This window comes from Dasypus novemcinctus, chromosome 4 (assembly GCF_030445035.2).
Source record: "Dasypus novemcinctus isolate mDasNov1 chromosome 4, mDasNov1.1.hap2, whole genome shotgun sequence".
NCBI classification, from domain to species: Eukaryota; Metazoa; Chordata; class Mammalia; order Cingulata; family Dasypodidae; genus Dasypus; species Dasypus novemcinctus.
In genome coordinates this window covers 158534213-158555969 of record NC_080676.1, presented here as the reverse complement: position 1 = coordinate 158555969, position 21757 = coordinate 158534213, and the positions used below count along the sequence as shown (strand labels likewise).

Below are 21757 nucleotides of genomic sequence, written 5' to 3'. Positions count from 1 at the left end.
TCTATATGAACATGGATGCTAATTATGTGTGTGTATGTTTCAAAAATGGAAACATATACTACATAGTACAATCATATATATTACTACATTAAACTGTAAATATTAATCTGTATTAATCTGTCAAAGAGGTGCTGATGCAAAGTACCAGAAATCGGTTGGCTTTTATAAAGAGTATTTATTTGGGGTAAAAGCTTACAGTCCCAAGGTCTTGGAAAGTCCAACTTAAGGTACAATAACAGGAACTTTCTCGCCAAAGTCAGTTGCCACAAGTTGAAGCAAGATGGTGGGCAATTTCTACAAGGTTTCAGCCTTCCCCTCTGGGCGTCCTCTTTCAGGCTCAGCTGCTCTGCTTCTTCCTGATTTTGGCTGCAGGCTGGCATAGGGCCTACCTCTTAGGGCTTCCTGTATCGTCTCAGTTGGCCTGTTCGCTTCCCAAGGTCAGCTGTACGCTATCAGGTAAAACGTTTCATCTCTCCCTAGGGCTTCAGCTGTTTGAGCCTTCTTTCTGTCACATGGCAGGATCAAACATGGCAGAGCTCTCCCTTCCTGTGTGTCTGTCTGCCAGACCCAGCAATGGGGTGGGGACTCAACCTGAGTCATGCCCACTGATGTAGTCAAATCAAAAGCCCAGAGCAATCTGAACAGGTAATTTAGTCAAACGTCCCTCAACTGAATTTAATACAGTCAAAGGGTATCATACCCAGAGGAAAGATTAGTTTACAAACACAATCTTTCTCTTTTTGGGATCCATAAAATAATCTCAAACTGCCACACTGTCTTTTACTGAAAAATAAGTTATCCCTTAAATCACACTATACACATTATTTCACAACTTGCTTCCTCATTTAAAGATGTATTTTGGTCACCTTTCTATGTCAGTGATTTTAGCTTTGGCTCTTTCTTTGTAATGACTCTGATAACATCTATTGTATAAATACAACATAAATTACTTAACCATTCTCCTATTGAATGACATTGCATTGTGTCCAAGCTTTTTATATAAGAACAAGGCTGCACATTTTCTCACACCTGTGTGGATGTTTCAGTAGGCTATATTCTGAAGTAGAACTTCTGGGTGGAGGTCTATGAACATTTAAAAATTTTTAATAGATATTGCCATGTAGCCCTCCAAAAAGTTATGCAAATCCGCAACAGCATTGAACGGAAGTGACTCTGTGATATTTAGAAAGCAGAATTATGTGATTTTAAAACACAGGGAACCTGAAGAGCTTTAACAAGCAATGGTTGGAATCCCTGTGCTTCTGGTTATGGCTCTTTGGCCAGGTAGAAAGCAAGTACCATCTGCCCAGTGCCCAGTGCCCAGTCCCAGGGAGGACCAAGCTTTGGGAAAGAATCTCTGCCTTGAGTTTCTGAATACTGCCTCCACTCCTCCTCTCTGGCCCCTTGCCTTCTGTTGTTCTCCAGGTCAGGAAGCCAAACAGCTGCCACCTGCCAGAGACTGAGGCCCCCAGCTGTGCTTGGCCCATAGTCCACCTTGTAATGAATGATGGAGTCATTTTTCCTTTTCCATGGATAGATAGTAAACTATTAGGGAGCACAGAATTGTCAATGAGAAGTCTATCATTGGAAACAAATTGTTTTAAGAAAGACTCACATTTGATCAGGAATGGGTTTCATCACTCAACAGCACTGAGTCATATGGACACAGCATGTGGTTATCCACAGGGGACGGAGGCTCCCCAGCAGATGCAGTCACTCAACCTCTGCCTTTTCAAAAGGGAGTTTATGGTTGAATTTTCAGTTCTCATAAGGCATAAGGAAAGCAATTTTTTTCCTGCAGCAATTACTATTATTTTTTTCAGTCACAAAACTGTTTACACTGCACATACCAGATGCAAACCACATTCAGTGACAGACTCTAAATCTCAACCATTCTGCTCTCCTAATTTTATATACCAAGTTTCTGGGGACAGTCCAAACAGAGCAAGGTGAGGGTCATGGTGATTCCTAAAAGGAGAAAAGAGGCTCCAATGGAGAGACTTCCAAAAAGAGAAGCCCATTCCTCTTTTCCCTTCATAGCCCTGAGGCACGAAAGCCACATCCCACTCCAAAAACTTCCCAAGAACTGCAACCTCAAGCAACGCTTAGAAGGAAGGCAGGCTGAGGGTGGAGGGAAGGGTGAGAGACAGAAAGTAGCAAAAGGAAAAAGGATATGAAAAAAAAGAAAAACAGAAAAATAAGGAAATCCATTTTAGTTTGATTCCTTTGTGGTCAGAGAATAAACTCTGCATGTTTTCAATTCTTTTCAGTTTTTTGAGGTTTGTTTTACGGTCCAGGATTTGGTCTATCTTGATATGCATATTCTGTGGGCACTTGAAAAGAATGTTCCTTCTCCTGGTGATGGGTGGTGGCTTCTACATATAGCAATTAGATCATATTGGTTGATGGTGTTTTTGAGTCTCTATATCCTTGCTGAATTTCTCTCCAGTTATTCTATCAGTTGTTGAGAGAGGGATGTTGAAGTCTTCAACTATATTTGTAGATTTGTCAGTTTCTCCTTTCTGTTCCTTTTGCTTCATATATTTTGCAACTCTGTTGTTTGGTACATATATTTTTAAGATTCCTGTATCTTCATGGTAGATTGATATTTTACCATTATGCAATACCTCTCTCCATCCTAGATATTTTCTTTGCTCTGAAGTCTGCTTTATATGATATAATATAGCAATACTTGCTTGCTTTCAGTTAATATTTTCATGGTACAACTTTTTCCATCATTTTACTTTCAACTTACCTATATCATTATATTTGAAGTGTGTTTCTTTTAGGCAGCGTTAGAGTTGGGTCGTGTTTTTAATCAAGTCTGCTAATGCCTGTCTTTTCATTGGTTTAGGTAGATCACTTATATTTAAATCTAATTGTTGTCATGTTAAGATTTAAATCTGCCATTTTATTTGTTTTCTGTTGTCTCTATTTTTGTTTGTTTGCTTTTCTTTCTTATTCTTCCTCAATTCCTGTGGGATACTTGAACAATTTTCAGAATTTATTTTTGATTTGTCTATAGTATCTTTGAATATATCTATTGGTTCCACATTTTTGTACTTGTTCCAGGCATTATATTACCATACATAGCTTACCTATTGTTGTTGACATTTTATCAGTTTAAGGTCAGTGTATAAACCTTACCTCCCTTTATATTCATTTACACTCCCCAATTTATTTTTAAAAAGTCCCTAAATATTTCCTCCATATACCTTGAGAACCATGTTAGACTGTCTTATCATTTTTGCTTCAACCATCAAAAGTAATTTATTGGGGAGCAGATGTGGCTTAGTGGTTGAGCACCTGCTTCCCCTGTATGAGATCCTAGGTTCAATACCCGGTACCTCCTTAAAAAAAGGGTAATTTAGAAAATTCAGTAGTGGAATGAAAGTCTATTGTGTTTTCCTTTATATTTGCTTTTTCTGTGCCCTTGCTTCCTTCCTGATGTTCCGAAATCCCTTCTTTGATAATTTTCTTTCTGTTTAGTGAACTTCCTTTACCCATTCCTTTAGTGTAGCCTTCTGGTGGCATATTTTGTTTTCCTTCATTTGAGAATATCTTAATTTCCCCTTAATTCCTGAATGATATTTTCCTGGACAAAGAATTCTGAGTTGGCAGTTTTTTCTTTCAGTAGTTGAAAAATGTTATGCCACTTTCTTCTGTTTCTAATGAGAAATCTGCTGGCATTTGAATTATTTTTCCCTTATAAGTACTGCATCATTTTCTGTGGCCTTTTTCAAGACTTTTTCTTTGTCTTTACTTTTCAGAAGTTCGACTACGAAGTGTCTTTCTGACAATGTTTTGGGGTTTATCCTAGTGAGGGTTCAGTCAGTTTCTTGAATCTGTAAGTTTATGTTTTATGTAAAATTTAGGAAATTTGCAGCCATTATTCCTTTAAATAAATTTCAACTTCAGCCTCTTCTTTCCTCTCCTTTTAGAAATCCAAAGATGTGAATTTTAGATTTTTTTAATAGTCCCACATATCTCTGAAGTTCTGTTCATTTAAAAATTCTATTTTCTCTCTGTTGTTCATACTGGGTAATTTCAATTATCTTCAAGTTCACAGATTGTTTCTTCTGTCCTCTCCTTTCTGCTGTTGAGCATGCATAATGAGTTTTTAAATTTCAGTTATTGATGTTTTAGTTCTAAAATTTACTTTTGTTTCTCCTTTATACCTTCTAATTATTTGCTGAGACTTGCTATTTCTTTGCTGAGACTTTTGTTTGTTTAAATCACATTTGTAATTGTTCATTGAAGCATTACTATGAAGGATGCTGTAGAATCCTCACATAATTCTAAAACCTGGGTCATGTCAGTGTCTGGGATTGTCTTTTATCATTCCACTTGAGATCTTTCTGTTCCTTGATGTGGCAAATGATTTTTAATGGAAACCTGGACATCTGAGATGTTATGTTAAAAGACCTCCCTCCGGACCCCCGCTGACACCTCCCTGCTGGGATGGGAAGGGTGTCTCCCTACTGCTCCCCACACAGCCTCCTCTGGCAGGGGTTGGGGAGGGCTGCCTCATTACTGCTGGACTAGGGTGGGGGTGGGGGGGCGGGGAGCTCAGTCTCCATGCTCAGTTTTTGCCATCAGGAGTGGGAATGGGTTGATTTTTTTCTGTGGTGTTGACTGGAATAGAGCAATTATTGTTTAAACATATTCAGTCACTGCTGGGCTACCATTTTCCTGGCCCTTTGGCCCAAGAGAGCAGGCATTTCTTGGGGCATTTTTGTCTGCAGTCATTGGCATTTATGAATTGCTGGCTTCTCCAATACTCAAATTGGGGTAGAAGAAAACCTAGGGAATTCCCCACCATGTTGCTCCTTGGATCCCAAGTCCCTTGCTGGTCTGCCTGCGCTCCCTTCCAGAGTTCTTGTTTGTTTTATATATAATGTGTAGGGTTTTTTTTTGGTTGTCCTTAGTAAGAGGAATAGGAAAATGCATATCAGCTTCCTCTTCCCAGGAGCTAAAATCAGAAAAATTATTTTAAAAAGAGAGAAAAAAAAGCAACCATAAAATAAAATAAGAATCCAAATGATTGAAATGGAGTTTCCTTGTTTTCCATCTTTCTCAGAGATCTCTGCACCTGATAGTCAGCTGGTAGATACTGAATGAAGGATTCACTTCCTCTCCTTCTCCCCCTGTCCCGAGGTTCAAGTTGAAAATATATAACAAGAAGCACAAGAGAATGATACAATGTATATCAATAAATGTTCTTCATTTTCTAGCCCTAGTAAATGTCACATTTGGTTATGAAATTGAAGTTCACAATGTAACATTTAAAAATTATTCCCCTGACTTAGTAACTTTTATAACTATTGACACAGATGAAAGGTTGAGGAATCCCATTTTCTTGTACCCTACATTCTTTTTCACATACATAAGCAACAGGGCTGCCTTCCTGCGGTGTTTGCAACAAGGGACATTGTGCCATTTTGACAGCAAGTGTCCACACTACTTCCTGAATGCTGTCAGCACCAAGAGTGACCTGGTCTGGAAAGAAGTCCTACTGTGCTCCCCTGGGTTCCCTGGCTGACTGGGGGATCTCCATGAAAGTCACCTAATAGTGGGCAGCTTAAGTGGTGCTTAAGTTTCACCATTGATCAATCTCTTGTCAAAAAAATAATAATAATAACTGACCATGACCCTCGCACAGGCCAGGGATTATCATGGCCTCAAGGGATTGAGCCATGAATGAATGAAACCTTGCTCTTAACTACAATCCAGTCAGTTCCTAAAGCAAAAAATGATAAAGGGGTCTGGAATCAGCACAGCACAGCCCCAGGGGAAGAGGCTGGCGCATCCCTTCCAGTGGACACTGTAAGCAGAGGTTAAAATGCAGGAAAGCCTTGGGCACTGAGCAAGCACTTTTCTCTGGATAATCAAAAGCCTGCCAAGGTACCTTAGCACAGGTTCCCTATTTCCACAGGCATAGATGTTCTAGAGATCTAGCAATCTCACCACTGGATTTGAGTGACTCCTTGAAACAGGGACATACAGCCGAATCTGGTGGGTGTTTTTTTAATATCCCATATATATCAAAGTAACTATCCAGTCTGATCTTTTGTCATCTATCCCTATCATCACTCCTACCCCACCTCACCCTCACCCCCCTTCATCCCACCCTGTCCAGTGAAAGAAATAACTCCTTGCATACAAGATCAAGAGAAATCAGGGTGGCCCCCCGCCCCCACTTTCAACTATCATTGCATCCCTAAAGCAATTTTAGAAGAGTTCTTACAGGTCATTTTATTCCACCACTTCCTGGAGCAGAAATCCCTCTTTGAACATTCTGAAAAATAACTAGTCAGTTTCTTACAGAAATGCATGGTTGTTCAAGGAAACCCATCTCTTCTGGTCACTCTTGGATTTTGTTTTGGGATTTTGTCTTCTCTCCTTTGTAAAGGAAGGGATGAATCCTTTCTAGTTTTTCATTTGTTTATGAAGTTGTCATGACTATTTCCTCTGCCTTGCTCTGTCACTTTGGAAGTCATGGCTCCAAGAATGACAAGTGTAATGACAGAAGTGTGCACTGATGCTGGGTGCAGAGAGGATGATGCCTAGGAAGGGGGTGGCCAGGGAGAATGCCAAGCAGGATGACACACCCAAACCAGTCCTGCAGGGCCAGTAGGAGATAACTTTGCAGGCAAAGAAAGCAGAACAGGCAAAGGATCCAAGGACTGAAGCCATGTAATGTGTCCAGGTGCCCTAAGGAGCATGTCTGACTGCAACGAAGGGTAGAAGCGATGAGCTTTACCAGGAGAGGTAAATGGACACCAGGCCATTAAGTGAAGGGGCCTGACTTCCTACGGAATAGGGCACACCTGAGAATGCAGAAGCTGAGAGAACTCAGAGTTCCAAGAGCATAGGTTGCAAGGAAAAAGAAAGGAACTGAGAAAGCATCTGCTCCCTTCCCTCTTGTGACCAGACAGGGTTCTGCAAAGCTTGTGCTTCAGGTGAGGGTTAAGTGGAGAAGGAAATGGCTCCTGCAAGGTTTAGGATTCCTGGAAGACAGCCGCGGAGGAAGATGAGAGGCCAGCACAGAAGAGAGACAACGCCGTGGACGGAATGAGACCAACATGAACTTTCTGGCTGCTCCCAAGACCAGCACTTGTACTTGAGTACTGGGAAGTGGGGTCTAAACCTAGAGCAGGGGCTTCCTGGGAGCAGGAAACCCTGCCCAGGAAAGGGAAGCTTCGGGAGGGTTGCCAGTCCTCCGGTTGTCCAGACACCCTTGGTGCCTATGTGCAGTCCAGCTGCAGTGCTCTCTTCAGAGGAAATGTCTTCATGATGTAACTTGGGTGATAATTCTTGTCCTATATGTTACGATATTTCCAAGAGTTCTAGGAAAAGAGGAATGAGTCACTCATCAATATTCCAAGAAACCAGCCACATTTGGGGAATTCATGAAACATTGCCATATACTGATGCTAGGAGTCTAGATTTTATCCCACAGGGTTTCGAGCAGGGGAGGACACAAGCAGAGTTGAATTTGGGGGAATCATTCCAACAGTCACATGGTTCAGCAATTTCTAACTCCACTGTGACTGGTTTCTTTTGGCCAGTGAAGTCCTCATCTCCTTGTGCTTCTGCAAAATCATCCAGGGTGATGCTCCAAATCCTTCCCTTCCACCTAAAAATTCACACCCAAGTGCAAGCGAATTGAATTGATATTAGTGCAAGCACGACCTTGAATCTAATTTAGTTTGTTTTTGTAAGTCGTCCTAAAACCTCCCAGTGTTACTTATTAATAACAGCACTCACCACTACCAATCTCTGTACTGAATGGAGAGCCTTGGGAGATAGAATGGGTGGGGTGGGGGGGGCAATGAGGCTGGAAGCTGGAGGACCAGTGGCCCCGGACAGCCAAGGCAAGACACTGACCTAAGAAAGTGGGAAAGCAGATGAAGAGGGCCGGGCAGGGTTATGGGAAGTGGGCAAGGGTGAGGTTCTCGGCATTGCTAATGTTCGAGGACCAACTGGAAAAAGAACCTACAAAGGTGCTTGAGAGGGGAGTTTCATATAAGCTGGAAGGACAGTCTCGAGAAGGGGATGAGGTCAATGATGTCCCATGCTATAAAGATGGCAAGTAAAATAAAGTCTGTTCATGGTTCCTTGCATTGCGCTCAGCCAAGACCATGTCCTCTATGAGGCCTTTCCTGGTTTCTGGAGTTAGAACTTTGTTATCTCCTGTCTCCTCCTCTGTCTTCATTCTCCATCTCTCTCTCTTTTTCTCCCCCTCGCTCTTCTCCTCTCCCACTCACCTCTTCTCTTCCCTTTCTCTGTTCTCTTTCTCTTGACATCTGTAGACCCCTTTGGTCCCCTCCTCACTATAACTATTACAGTTGTTTAGCTTTCCATTTTACTTTCTTGACCTAACTAGAAGCCTCTTGAAGGCAGATGTAGCGTATTCCTTATCTGACTCCCGTTATCTTTAGAGCACACCTTGCACAAATCAATAAGCACAGAAGCAATAAATGACCCTAAGAAGGGTCCTGAATTCTCACTGCTGCCTCTACCTCTACCAGCTTTGTGCCCAGGTCCTCTTGCCAGTTCTAGGAAGGCAGGTGGCACAGCCATGTAGATCACAGGTCCTGAAGGAAGACTTCTTGAGTTTGACATCCAACTCTTCTACCCCATACCAGCTGCATGACATGGAACAATTTGCCAAACCTCTCTGTGCCTCAATGTCTCCATCTGCAAAGTACCTAATTATAGGGTCATCGTGCACATTAAATGAGATAGTCTAGCAATGGACTTAACCCAGTGCCAGGCCATAAAAAATACTAAACCAATGTTAGCATTGCTATTTGACTCCCTCAGATCATTCTTACGTGCTGGTCATTCATTTACAGTATTACTTCCTTAAACAAGAAGCTAATCGGTGGTTGAAACTGCCCCAGCCTATATTTTTCAGCAGCAACTCAAGGCAATAAAAATGGCACATTATGGGAACGCTTTACTTGGTAGGCTATCTGAGGAGGAGGCATTTTCCATATAAATCAGTCCTCAAGTGACCTGCGATTGCATCATGCGCGGAAAGAGGAAGAGGGAAGGTGTGGGTGGGGGCGGCAGCTGGCACATTTGTAGAGAACTCAGAGAAGAAAGTGGGGGAGGTGGGGCCCCCTGCCTCAGCCTGGAGGTGAGGGCTGGTGGGGGATTCAGGTGCACCAGTCTCAAGGGACGCTTCCCACTTGGCATCAGGGTTCCTTTAAGTGGTTGTAACTTGGGGAAAAAAGTCACAGCTTTCTGATGAATACACGCACACATTTGAGAAGGATAAAAATATCTGCGCTACAAATAAGACTGGGTTTGAAATCTATCAACCCTGATGAGTTTCCCCTCCCCACCCCCATCCTTAAAGCCTACTTGTGGGTACCAGAAAGCGCAGCAGCAGCGCAGCTGAACCAGCAGCCTGCACTCCGTGTGCCCACTCCTGCCCTGTTCCTTCGGGGGGAGCCAGCAGCAGCGGCTGCACATCACTGTACCAGGAAAGCACCTTCCTTCCACCCTCCCTGAAAGCTTCACATTCACGATTCGCTCCCACTCTCACTCATTGTGTCTTTCTCTTTGTCTGTCTTTGTGTCTCTCTCACACACACAACGGCTTAGACTTAGCTTTCAGCTGCAGTCAGATTCAGTTCTAATTGCCCTCATTAAAAACACCTGTCATTACAGACAGCCCGAGAGAAGTGTCTATCGGGCACGAGCTCAGCAGAAGACTCTCTTTAGCTGAAGCAGGTGTGTGGGTAGAGATGGTGCGTGCGTACTCGCGCCTGCGAAACCGCACAAACATCTAAGCGCTTCTTTCAATTCCCAGGTGTGGTAGAGAGAAGACAAAAAGGCAGGCAGAGAGGAAGATAAATACCTGTTGCCCCTGAGGGTCAATGCTCTACCCAAGAAGTACGGCATGGTTTTAACAGGACACGTATGATTTTTTCAGCATCTGTGGGCGTGTTTTGCTCAAACACATCATCGTGATTCTCCCCAACTTTAAAGGTGTCTGTTATTCCATTAAGTCTATGACAACAAATTGTAAGTGGAGGACCTTCTAAAGCCAAAGCACACAGCTTTTCAAAGTGGCATGCCAACGTTCTGGGACCTTGTAGTCTAGTGGAGGGTGGTAGAAATGCGGGTGGGGGTGGGGTGCAGGGAACCAGCTGTTGACTTTCATTATGACAAATCCTGGGGGGACAGGCAGCTTCAGGGAATAGTGCCCTGTTATCCTCGGCACAAGGGCCCAAGGCCGCCGGTATTTGTCCCCAAATATCAATTAAGAGGCTATAATGCTTGGCCTTCACAATGCGGCCAAAGGGCATTAGGGTGACAAACACACACTGCTGTCCCCCTCGAGAGCGTTTATACACACAGTCTGATGTGTTCTTCAGAGCAGGCCTTTGAATTAGGGAACAAGATACCATTCATTCCACATTAGAAGGAACAAACACAAACTCTGAGAGGCTGATTAATACACGGCCAAGAAGGGGTTAAGCCAGAACGGAACCCTTTCTAGGGGCATCCCCCAGCTCCCCATCCTCTCCCTATGCCCTCCTCTCACCAAATAGGATCATCCAGACAGTACAATCACAGTGAAGAAGAAAAGGAACTTTTATACCAAAGTAAGCTCTTTTTGCCAAACCACTAAGATTCCTGAGTTCCTGGTTTCCTGGAAAATGAGGTGATTACCTCAAAAACAAAAACCCTTGCTTCCCTGCGGAAAGACATTACCTCTGAAAGTTCGCAAAGCAAACCCCTCTTTTTCACCTTAAAATATCACCCATAATCACACACTCTCTCAAGCTAAGCATGTACAGGCAACTGCTTCACATGGTTGACTGTTGCTGGGTGGGCACCTCAGCAAGCCGCAAACCACGCCTGAAAGAAGCATACCCAGATTTGGCAAAAAAAATACAACCTGCTGAGATTCCTCGGGTTTTTCAGTGGCCAGGTCTCCTGGTCTACCATGCTCTGCCATGATGGTTTTCCTGCTGCAACCTCCAGAACAGACTGTTGGGAGAGCAGGGCTCTTGAATTTTCAGATGGTTTCCAAATCTCTTACCCCCATAACAAGTTACACAATTTTATATATATATATATATATATATATATATATATATATATATATGCCTTTGAGAATGCCTTTGAGAAGGAAATGCTTGGAAATAAAAATCAGGAAAGATGGTCAAGAAGAGTAGGGGAAAATTGCAGAGTGAGGTGGGGTCCAGGTAGAGTTCTTAGGGTTGAATATGGGGAAGACAAAGAGGAAATTAATTTGGGGATATATAGGCAGGAAGAACAGTGTTTGCCAAGGTCCTGGACTGCAGTAAGCTATAAAGAGTGTGTGAATGAAGAAGATGGAGTTATAGGAGCAACAGTCCCTGACAAAAGACGAGAATTACCCCCTTACCTGCTAGTGAAGGGTGGCAGGGTTTCAAGCAGGAGGTATCTCAGCTAGATTTGCATTTTAGAAAGACCCCTGTGGGGCTGTTTTGAGATTAATCTGCTGTGGAGTGGTGAGACAGGAGGCAGATGGGGGCATGAGGAGACAAGGTAGTCCCCTTAAGGGATAGCAGGCAAGAGAGGTCAGTGAACTTGTTAGCAGACCTTGGTAAATATGAGGAGTGAGGAAGAAAGAGAAAGAGGGTGATGCACAGATTTCTGGTTTAGACGCAATGTAAACGGCAACTCCATAAACCAAAGACAGGGAGTGGAAGAGGAAGTCCAGGCGTGAGGGTCTGCAGGGGAATGAGGGCAGGTGGAAAGCGAATGGGAAACAGAGTCTCTCTGAGCCTGTTGGTGTGCAGTGTCTGTTGCACATCTGCTGTCCAAATGATGGCAGGAATTCAGTGGCAAGGCCCGGGCTGGTGATTCAAATTTGGGAGTTACCAACCATTTGTGGAAATTAGGGATGGGCATGGTTGTAGATGAGACTGCTAAAAAGGAGCAGAGATGGCACATTTGGGAAACTCCAACACAGATCCTGGATTGTTGTGTAAGGATTATTGTGCCCATGTGGTGGGCCTCAAGGTTTTGGGATGAGAAGAGACAGCCTGTTCTAAATTCTTTAATTGCCACATCCTGCTCCTTCCCTGGGTTTCAGTTCCATCAACGATATCACTATGGGGTTGGACTTGACAACTTCTCAAAACATCTCTCTCAGTTTTAAGATGCTATAATTATAAATCTCTTCACAGTGATATAAATCCTAAAACTATGAAATTTGGAGGAAACTCTTGGCTTTAGAAGAAGAAGGAAAATTTGTTGGGATCAAGAATGGAATGTAAATGCTTTATTGGGATATACGCCATGTAATTGCAAACATACACTTTCCGATAATGAAGAAAGGACATAAGGAGTTTAAAGACATCACATAGAATGACAAACTATGTACACAGAAACATATGTCATGATTGCCACCATAAGTTATGATATAGATGAGTCAAACTGAGAATGCTAAATTTAGGATTTTCAAGGGTCCCCTCCCATCAGTGTCAGAAGATTCAATTAAACTACAGGAAAAGCAAAAATGCTGATAAAAGCAGTATTTGATTTCTCTAGGACAGAAATAACCAAGTCTGAATACAAATAAGTACAAGGACCACCCACCCGCAATACCAGGGTACAAAATGTGGCAAGGCCCTTAAGTTACAAGAGACAGTGGTGACAACCACAAAATGACAAACTTGACAAGTCTTTGTGAAGAGCTAATGCCTAGAATCTGGGTGCCCCTGGTTTGGGGACTCTTGCAGCTGGGGTAACCAGAGAAGTGCCCAAGCTAAAGCTAAAGAGGGCAGTGAGCATAGGATGTGAAGACTGACAGAAGCTTGGAGCCAGAGAATGAAGGGGGAGCAAATCACAGACCAAGATACAAGAGGTATTGTAAGCTAGAGGACCCAAACCAGCAAAGCTAGACTAAGAAGTAAAACTTAGGGTCAATGAAAGAGCAAGCAGGGGGCTCCTGAAGGTCAAAGGCTCATTTGGAGTGATTTCACCAAGTTCCCACCATGGAGTTGTTTTCAGGCATGAATTGTGATGACCCACAAGAGATTGATATCCGTAGGAGCCTCTGTGCACTCTTGTGTGGACCAGTGTTGCTATGACAAGTCCCTCTTTGGCTGCTGTCTTATATGTCTCTACACATGACACTGCCTATTTACCAGCTCATGCCATGCTATTGAGTCAGCATCTTGATAGAAAACTTGTGATAGGCCAAATGTCACGGCTTGTCAAGGCCACATGCTATAGCAGGCAGGTTAGTAGATTACGGGTCATTAGTTCCTTCTGTTCTCAAAGGCAATTATCAATATGGTTGAGAAAAGGTATCCCTATTTCATTGGTATGAAGACAGAGCTTTTGTGAAAATGAAGCATACTTGTGATGTACAGAGTTATTTGTTGTCACTCCATCAAAGCAGAGTCTTTCAGTGTAGGAATAGCAGCACTGGAGGGATGAATAAAGATTTTGTCAACTGTACCTCAACATGCAAGCAATGACACATCAGCTAAGGTACCAGCTGAGCAGCTGTGACATGCTCAGTGCTACATTAGGGCCATGGGGAAGAGCAAGGGTGAGCCTTGGCTTCTAAGAACTAAAATGGTGAGAGCAGTCGAGGTGGAATGCTGCAATACAAAACTAAAGTAGTAGTGTAATGATATACTCTGAAGGAACACAATGGGGCTTCCCAAGGTCAGAGAGAGAAAAACAACTGTGTATCATAATGAGATGCCATTTTTTGCCTATTCATTTGGCAACAATTGGAAAAATACTAATACCATTGGCAAGTTGGCAGGAATTGTCAGATACAACCCGTGGGGGAACAAATGAGTGCTGTGTATCGAAATTCCAAAAATTAATACTTTTTGAATCAATTATATAAAACTTTAGAATTTATCCATAGTAAGTAACAGGACAAGAATAAAAAAGATGCGGGTTCAAGGGTGTTCAATACATGTTTTATACAACAGTGAAAAATTGTTAGCAAGTTGAGTGAGATGTGGTTAAGGAAATTATGGTATAACCCATGATCAAGGCTATGCCATCATTAGAAACGATTATGGATTCTATCTTTATTGACATAAGAAAGTATATAATGTGGGGTTAAGTGAGAGGGCCCATTACAAAATAGGATGTATAGTGCAGATATTTATTAAAAATGGTATCATATTTCTATATGCTCACAGATAGAGAAAAGGGCATAGATATGTGTTCCCCAAAATGGAACCGTGATTTCCTGTGGGGATGGCATTATGAGAGAACTATATTTTATAACTTATAATGTTTCAATATTTCCTAAAATTTTAATATAATGAGCATGTATTAGTTTCATAATCAGAAAAACAACAAGACTACAAAAAAGTAAAATATTAATGACCAATATTTTAGTTACTAAACATGTTAGGAAACTAAGGAAATTCAAAGACATTAAAGAGGACTTTTCAGTAGAGATGACCATTATTCTCAATGATGCCAAAGTCATTTTTTTAATTAGGACACATTCAATTTTGCATGTATCATCCTGACTTTCAACTCAGTGGGTTATAACCTATATCCTGGTTGTAACAAAATGTTTTCAGCCCAAAATAGATAAAGTTGTAAACCTCTCGAAAGTAATGACTTTCAAAAGACTCCAGGAACCCACAAAAATAAGACAAAGAAAGATGTATAAAATCTATTTAATTTTTGGAAAAAAGAAACCAAATGACTACAAAAATATCAGCTCCAAAAATATCGAAAAAGCTTCAACAAGGGAAAGTAAAGAGCAAAAGACTGGCATACAGATGTCAAAAACCCAGTATCAAAGAGGGTTTGAAAACTGGTCGTGCGTCACCAATTATATATATACATCCAAGATCAGTGTGACAGACACTCATTTCCAAGAGCAACGGGAAGTTTTTTAATGTCCTAAAAATCTCTTTTCAGTCACTGACTGATAATATAACTATCCTGTGAGATTTTTTGAAATTCATTTATCATTGGACACAAAATTGTGTCCTAGGGAAAAACAGGCAAGAGACCCATTTCATCAATTTATATCTAACATATGTTTTATACATAATTGTTTTTTCTTTTCACCTCCAGGAAAAGCACAAAGAAGAAACTACAGCAATGGCCAAGTTGACAGAGTCCATGAGTAAGTAACTTGAAATTTACTCTCCATTTTCAGTTTTGAAAAGGGGGAAAAAAACCCACAATCATTCAAAAACCATATCCTCCTTTGATTGTCTGACTTGTTCTTCTCTTTGCCTCTTGTGACAGCCAAGGTCTCTTTGCTTCTTGTGATAACCAAGCATTGTATTAAGGCTGTATTCTGCACTATTCAAAATTCATCTTCCATGGGGTCAAACTCTGTGTTGAAGTTGTTACTCAAAGTATGGAGGTGAAGAATCTAAATGGATTCTATTTGTAGCTCTGCATTTGGGATCAGGGCCCACAATAATTTCAAGCTGATTTTCGGTTAACGTTAGCTGAGGCTTTATATGCAGACATGCCATAGACTGGAAGATCTAAAGAGAAGAAAAAAGAACACTGAATCATCATTAAACCTTTCAGATGCAGTTCAGAAATTTCAGACGGGACTATCAGAAAACGGAGTATTTGATCTGCAAGTAGCTTGTAATGATCTAGGGTTTGAATATATCAGTGTTATAGTGCCCAAGATCCTAAGCTAAATAAAGAGGTATACAAAGCATTTTTTAAGAGGAAAGGAGAATTAACCATAACAAACCCTCCTACAAATGAGAAATGCAATTTCCTACGCTTAACTGAGGACCATGTGGTTATGAAATAAACAAATAATACAGATTTTCCCCTTTGCAAATAAGTATCATTGCTGGTGATAAATGTCATGTGTATGATTACAGGGAAGGGTTGCAGACATTTCTTCATTGTCATTAGGACCATCAACACTTGGTTAAATTTGGCCTGCAAAATTAACCATTACTCTTGCCCACACTTAACTTTGCCCCTGCTTCCTCCCTTAAATCGTGAGACTATTAACATAAAAGTGCTGCACATGTCCCCCAATAGCATAAAAACAGAGTGAACCTTTATCCATAAAGACCTGCACCCCAGAAAAGGTAGTGTTAAAAAGTTATGTTGTTAAAATGTTAATGTTACATTGCCTCCTAAGTCCTGATCCAAAACCTCTGCCTAAGAGGGTTCTGCTAGAAATTGATATTTTAGTTCAGTGAGTCTTGTTCTTTTAACTGGCATAGCTGAATTGTAAAACATTAAAGTAACTATAAGAGATATGTTTGTCAGTATTTCTGATAAAGGAATTTAATTTTTCTATCTATGTTGAATTCCAGATGCATTTAAATAAGAGATCCTCCCTTGCCTAATTTATTGGTTTTATTCTTTAGGTTAGCCTCCAGAAAACAATATCCAATACTATATAAGTGCAATCAAAGTGAAAATCCAAAGACTTTACCATAATTATAGTGCTTAATTTTCCTCCCTCCCAGACAGATGTTAAATTTCAAAAGGGCATTTGCCTAAGGAATATTCCATCTCTGCAATAATTCTAATGATGTTGACCTATGAATCCATTGGCTTAAGAGAATTCTGTCAAAATTGAATTCCAAATCCTTGGGTAGATGATTCTTCTAAATTGCTTTGTCTTTTTCAAAAAGATCAAACAGTTATGATCAATGCAGGTGGAAATTTCAAGTTTGGAAACAGACCTTGGAATCACACCAGACATACCACCAGTTTAGCCATCCTTACAAAGATATAGAACATTGTAAAATATTTAAAATGTGCTTTAATGCGTGTCATTGTTAAGAAAGAGTGTGGTCAATACTCAACAAATTATATCTTTAAAACCAGTAATGATATAAAATTCATGACTAATATAATATACAACTACACATTTTACCTACCTAGGTATAGGAAATATTTAAATCTACAAGGAAATACATAGTTATGTAAGAAGATTCTATCAGTAAGCTCAGTAAAGCACATACCTCTAGTCAATAGCATGGCTACTCAAAAGCATTAATGGGAACATCAGATCCATGGCCACAGGAGAAAAGAAACATAAACAGAGCCACGATACCCAGGACACAGTGCTCTGAACATGTTTCCAGAGCCAGTAACACTGTTTGTTAAACTGCCAAGCAGAAACCATCTGGTTACTAGAACATCTCTATGTTTAACTAGAACTGGATGCAATTCTTCTCATGTCACCTTGAGCATTCCAATCCTCTCATTGCTATACAAGTACCACAATGAGGAAAGCATTTCACTAACATGCTTCATCTTCTAGAACAAGGACGAGGAGTATTTCTTTTTATCATGTGCCATTAATCCACCTCCCCCCAAAATTCAACTTTGGTCTCTGTTTATAAAGAGCAGGCAAGAGACTTCAAAATGTTAACAGATTTTTAAATAATTAAAAGCAATTTTATTTAATAGATACAAAGAATTACTTTTACATGTTTACGTTATTTATAATATTTTATGTATTATAAAACCATAATGTATAATATTTATGTGTACATCAAAATATTTTATACATTACATTACTGAAATCATGGGAAAGACAGGATAAGAAATGGAAAAAGGGAGAAAGGAAGGAAAAAAGAGGGAAAGAAAAACATGTGGAGAAAGAGAAGGAGAGACGGCAAAATTATACACAGGAAAAATGGATAGGAAAAAAGGCCCAGAGAAGGAACTGTTAAGGGAGAGAGAGCCAAAATCACAAGGAACAAAGAGAAGAAAGTAGGCAAAATGGAGAGAGGCAAGGAGAAGTATGGACAGAGAGAGGTTCAGTTAGGCCAGAAAATTAGCAAACCACTCCTGCCCATTAACCCAGTATGGGTTTTAGACCTCCCAGGGACTAACAGGTTTTTACCACTGCCCTTTGACATTTTAATGTCTGTTTGCATCTGTGAAATGGCTATTTCCATACTTCGACCTCCAGCCAAAAAACCCACTGTGGAGGAAGTTATTTTGAGCTGGCCCAGTACGTGACGACCGCATCCACCTATGCGATCTAACTGAAAGCCTGACCCACGTGGAGACTCTGAACAGTGTCTGTACACAGGCTGCAGTGGTCCAAACGAGGAGACCAGTTCCCCCACTGTGCTCTCATCCAAGGCTACGCTGGGGCTGGCAGGCCCCTCTAAGGGAGACTTGTTACAGATCAGAGGGTGTTCTGAGACATGCAAATAGCCTGGGGTCTCTGGAATCATGTTCCCTACAGACTACCTTTGTGGACTGTCTTTGCATAGACTTATGTGGGTAATTAGCTTCCTGGGCCATTGCCTGCTGATGTACCACCCTCATACACTGGCACTCCTGCACGGGTTAGACACAGTACAGAGTCTCACCACACAGTTCCATTAATCCCTGGATTGTAATCGAATGTCTGGCTTTGTGCGTGGCTGATGTACTCAGAAGGGCAGGACAGGTAGGGAGACTTGGAGCTGGCACCTTCTCCAAGTTGCAAGGCTCCTTCCTAAGGCACCCCACCCGGTGTCTGCTGGCATCCCTGAGGTGGCCCTGCTGCCCCTTTCTCTGCACAGTCTCACTGCTGCCATGTGTTGCTGAGTCGGCCGAAGGCGGTCCCCTGCGTGGACTCAACGTGGCTCACTCTGAGTCTTGGCGGGAGGAGCTGACTTCCTGTTGCTTTCCTTTTTTTTTTTTTAAAGATTTTTTTTATTTATTAATTTCTCTCCCCTCCCCCCACCCCCACCCCAGTTGTCTGTTCTCTGCGTCTATTTGCTGCGTGTTCCTCTTTGTCCACTTCTGTTGCTATCAGCAGCACCGGAATCTGTGTTTCTTTTCACTGCATCATCTTGCTGCGTCAATTCTCCGTGTGTGCGGTGCCATTCCTGGGCAGGCTGCACTTTCTTTCATGCTGGGTGGCTCTCCTTACGGGGCGCGCTCCTTGCGCATGCGGCACCCCACGCAGGGGACACCCCTGTGTGGCAGGGCACTCCTTGCACGCATCAGCACGTGCATGGGCCAGCTCCACACGGGTCAAGGAGGCCCGTGGTTTGAACCGCGGACCTCCCATGTGGTAGACAGATGCCCTAACCACTGGGCCAAGTCCGCTTCCCTCCTGTTGCTTTCTGTTGCCGTCTTTTCCCGGTCTCCCTCAGGCACCCGTGCTCTAAGCTTTTCCTTTGCCAGCCTGAGTAGCCCATCTGCTCTTCTTCACCAGGTTCTGTGCAGGTCTCGCCTCCTGCGTGGCCCATCTCTGCATCCCAGCCTTAACACACTTCCATGGGAATGAGGAGTTGCAAGGGAAGCTAATCATTTTCAAATAAGCAAAAGGAGTGGCAGCTTCCCTCTGGGCAGGTCCAGGGACACGGTCTTTTCCTAGCCAGGGAGAAGTGAGCGCCGAGTTCCCTTGCGCCGTCCAAAGTGAAGGTCCTGGTTTGTGAGGTGTTCTGAGGTCTTGGCTGTCAGCGGTGGAGGAGAGGGAATCCCTCCTGTGAATAAAGAAATCAAGTACACTGCAGTTTGTGTTCAAGATATGTCGATACCATTTCATTAAAAGGATGACTTGTTCTGCAAAAAAAATTAAAGAAATTTAGTTCAGATTTGAAACTTTCTGGTGTCAACGGAAATGAAGAGATGGAACCAATTGCAATTAGTGCATGTTAAATTAGACTCATGAAAGGAGAGTCAGTGGAAGTCATGCGCTCCCTCCCTCAGGGCGCGGCTATTACAGCTCTGGCATCGTGTGAAGGCGTGGAAAGACAAGAAAATGAGGCCCCTGCCCACACCGCGCGCCGCCTTTGGGCAAAGGAGCCAGGGGACATGCAGGGGTGGCACAGCAAAGGGTGTACTCTCTCAGGAGGAGGCCTGGCAGATCCCCCAGACCCTGCTCCCTCAGACTTCCCAGGTGCTTGTGTCATCGAGTCTCCCAAAAGACAGCAGGGCTCCACTGCGGGGACAGGGTGCCAGGACAGAAGGCGCAGTCTGGGGAAGGCACACGGGGACGAGGAGGTGGCCGATGGGGGGAAGAGCAATGGGGCAGCAAGACCCGAGAAGACGGTCCAGTATCAGGGGACCCATGTCCCACCTGGGGTTTGTCCGGTGCGTGGTAGGGAGGCACTTACGATTCATAAACATTTCGGCTCTTTAGAAAGATCGCGCTATGGAGTTGGGGGGTGGCTTTCTGGCTGGGGCAGTGTGGAAGGGCGAGGCCAGGAGCTGGAGCTGTGAGCTAAGGCAGGGGCCGGCCAGTGCACGCCAGGGCTCCAGTGCCGGAGATGCTGCAGGGAGGAGGAGTGATTTGAGGTGCTAAGAACTACAGTGAGTTCAGATCAAGTTTTGGATGTATATAATGGGAGGTTACCAGCTTCAAATGTTTGGAGTCATTTTTAGTACACGGTCTGCATGCCTGCCTTTAGGAAAAGAAGCCTCTCCCTAACCCTCAAGGGAAAAAATGAGGTGTGTGTGTGCGCGTCTGGGAGAGGCTATGTGGTGGTGACAGCCACATCTGTGTGGCTTAATGCACACACATAAATACATGTGCACGCACACATGCACACAACAGACATGTGCACACATGCACAATGCACACGGACAAATGCAAGTGCACACACTCACAGGAACACACCGCCATGTGTGTGCTCAGAGGTACACACTAACATGTGTGCACACAGGCACCTGCACACATGTGCAAATGCATATGCAGGCATGTGTGCACTCCTGCCCACCCAGGGACAAGCACACATAGGCACACAGGCACACATATGCTTGCGCAGACATAGACATGTGTATTTCTTATCACACCCCTTGTCCACACTTGCCACCACCTGTCAACACTGGTCAGCTGTACACTCGGCACATCGAGACTGCTCAGTGTGCCCGACTGTCAGAGGCTCCATCTCAACCTGCGTTTCCACATTCACTGCCTTGGGGGAAAGGGAACTTGTCATATTAACACTGGATCTTATCATTTCATCCGGAAGTGACACATGCCACCTCTCTCGTTTCATTAGCCAAAACAAGTCACTAGCCCCACCTGACTTCCAAGGGCGCGGGGGGGGGACAATTCTGCCCCCTATTTGGAAGGAGGCACTGATCAGCTCTAATCAAAAAACCAAGGGACTGAACCGCATGCTGGAAGGGCTGAGAGACCCAACTGTGGGATGAGGAGAGCATCCATTCATTAGCAATGGAGACCACCACCGCCTGGAATGGCAGTGGACTTTCTGGTGAAGTTAGAGCTGAGTCTGAGGAAGGAGGGACATAGCTTGGCTTCTCCCTTCCTGCTGATCCCCAGGCTCCCAGGAGGCCCTGGTTGGTTAAGTGCAGGTGGAAGTCAGCTGAGCGGGGAGCCTGGGAAACCCAGCTGGCAGGGGCCCCTGTGGTACAGAGCTGAGCAGGGGTAGATGAGGTACGGGCCAGAGGGCAAACAGGCCAGGTCAGGCCCAGGGGGAAACCAGAATAGTCCATGAGCTTGCCAGTGGCTGGCACCCTCGCTCCAGAAGAGCCTGCCCCCAGGGGAGGATGCTCACATAGGAACGACCAAGTCCAAGAGCAGGAAAGCAGGTTCAGAATTTCAGAGGGAAGTCCATCCATCCTATGGTCTTAGGGTTCCTAACGACTGAATAGAAGCATGATCCTCCCACAGGGCTTGTTCCAGCTTGCTGAGACTGTGTAAGCTTTCCCATGGGGAAAATGTACCCCCCTTGCCCATACACTCTCTACTGCCAATGACCTAGCCCAGACCCTCAGCATGTAGGATTTAGATGCAACACAGCACACTTTTGCACCCTCTCCTTAATAGG

At 43.3% G+C, this 21757-nt stretch overlaps 1 protein-coding gene and 1 long non-coding RNA gene across 8 annotated transcripts in view; one reads left to right on the top strand and one right to left on the bottom strand.

Annotated features, from left to right (window-relative positions):
• The window catches only part of KCNJ6 (potassium inwardly rectifying channel subfamily J member 6), a 327087-nt gene that overhangs the window by 69002 nt on the left and 236328 nt on the right, over nucleotides 1–21757 (top strand). Inside the window, exon 2 of the mRNA XM_004463544.3 lies at nucleotides 15084–15135. Coding sequence (XP_004463601.1) covers nucleotides 15111–15135 — 25 coding nt within the window. The 5' untranslated portion in view covers nucleotides 15084–15110. The remainder of the gene's footprint in view (nucleotides 1–15083; nucleotides 15136–21757) is intronic.
• LOC105746609 (uncharacterized) overlaps nucleotides 13937–21757 on the bottom strand; it is a 183290-nt gene continuing 175469 nt past the window's right edge. For 4 of the 7 annotated variants that reach the window (XR_009185642.1, XR_001118919.3, XR_001118920.3 and 1 more), the window contains one exon: nucleotides 13937–15508. This is a non-coding gene — a long non-coding RNA (uncharacterized lncRNA). Of the gene's footprint in view, nucleotides 15509–17480; nucleotides 19524–20031; nucleotides 20234–21757 lie in introns of those variants that run through there. The other 3 variants (XR_011648721.1, XR_011648724.1, XR_011648722.1) reach the window with 3 other exon arrangements.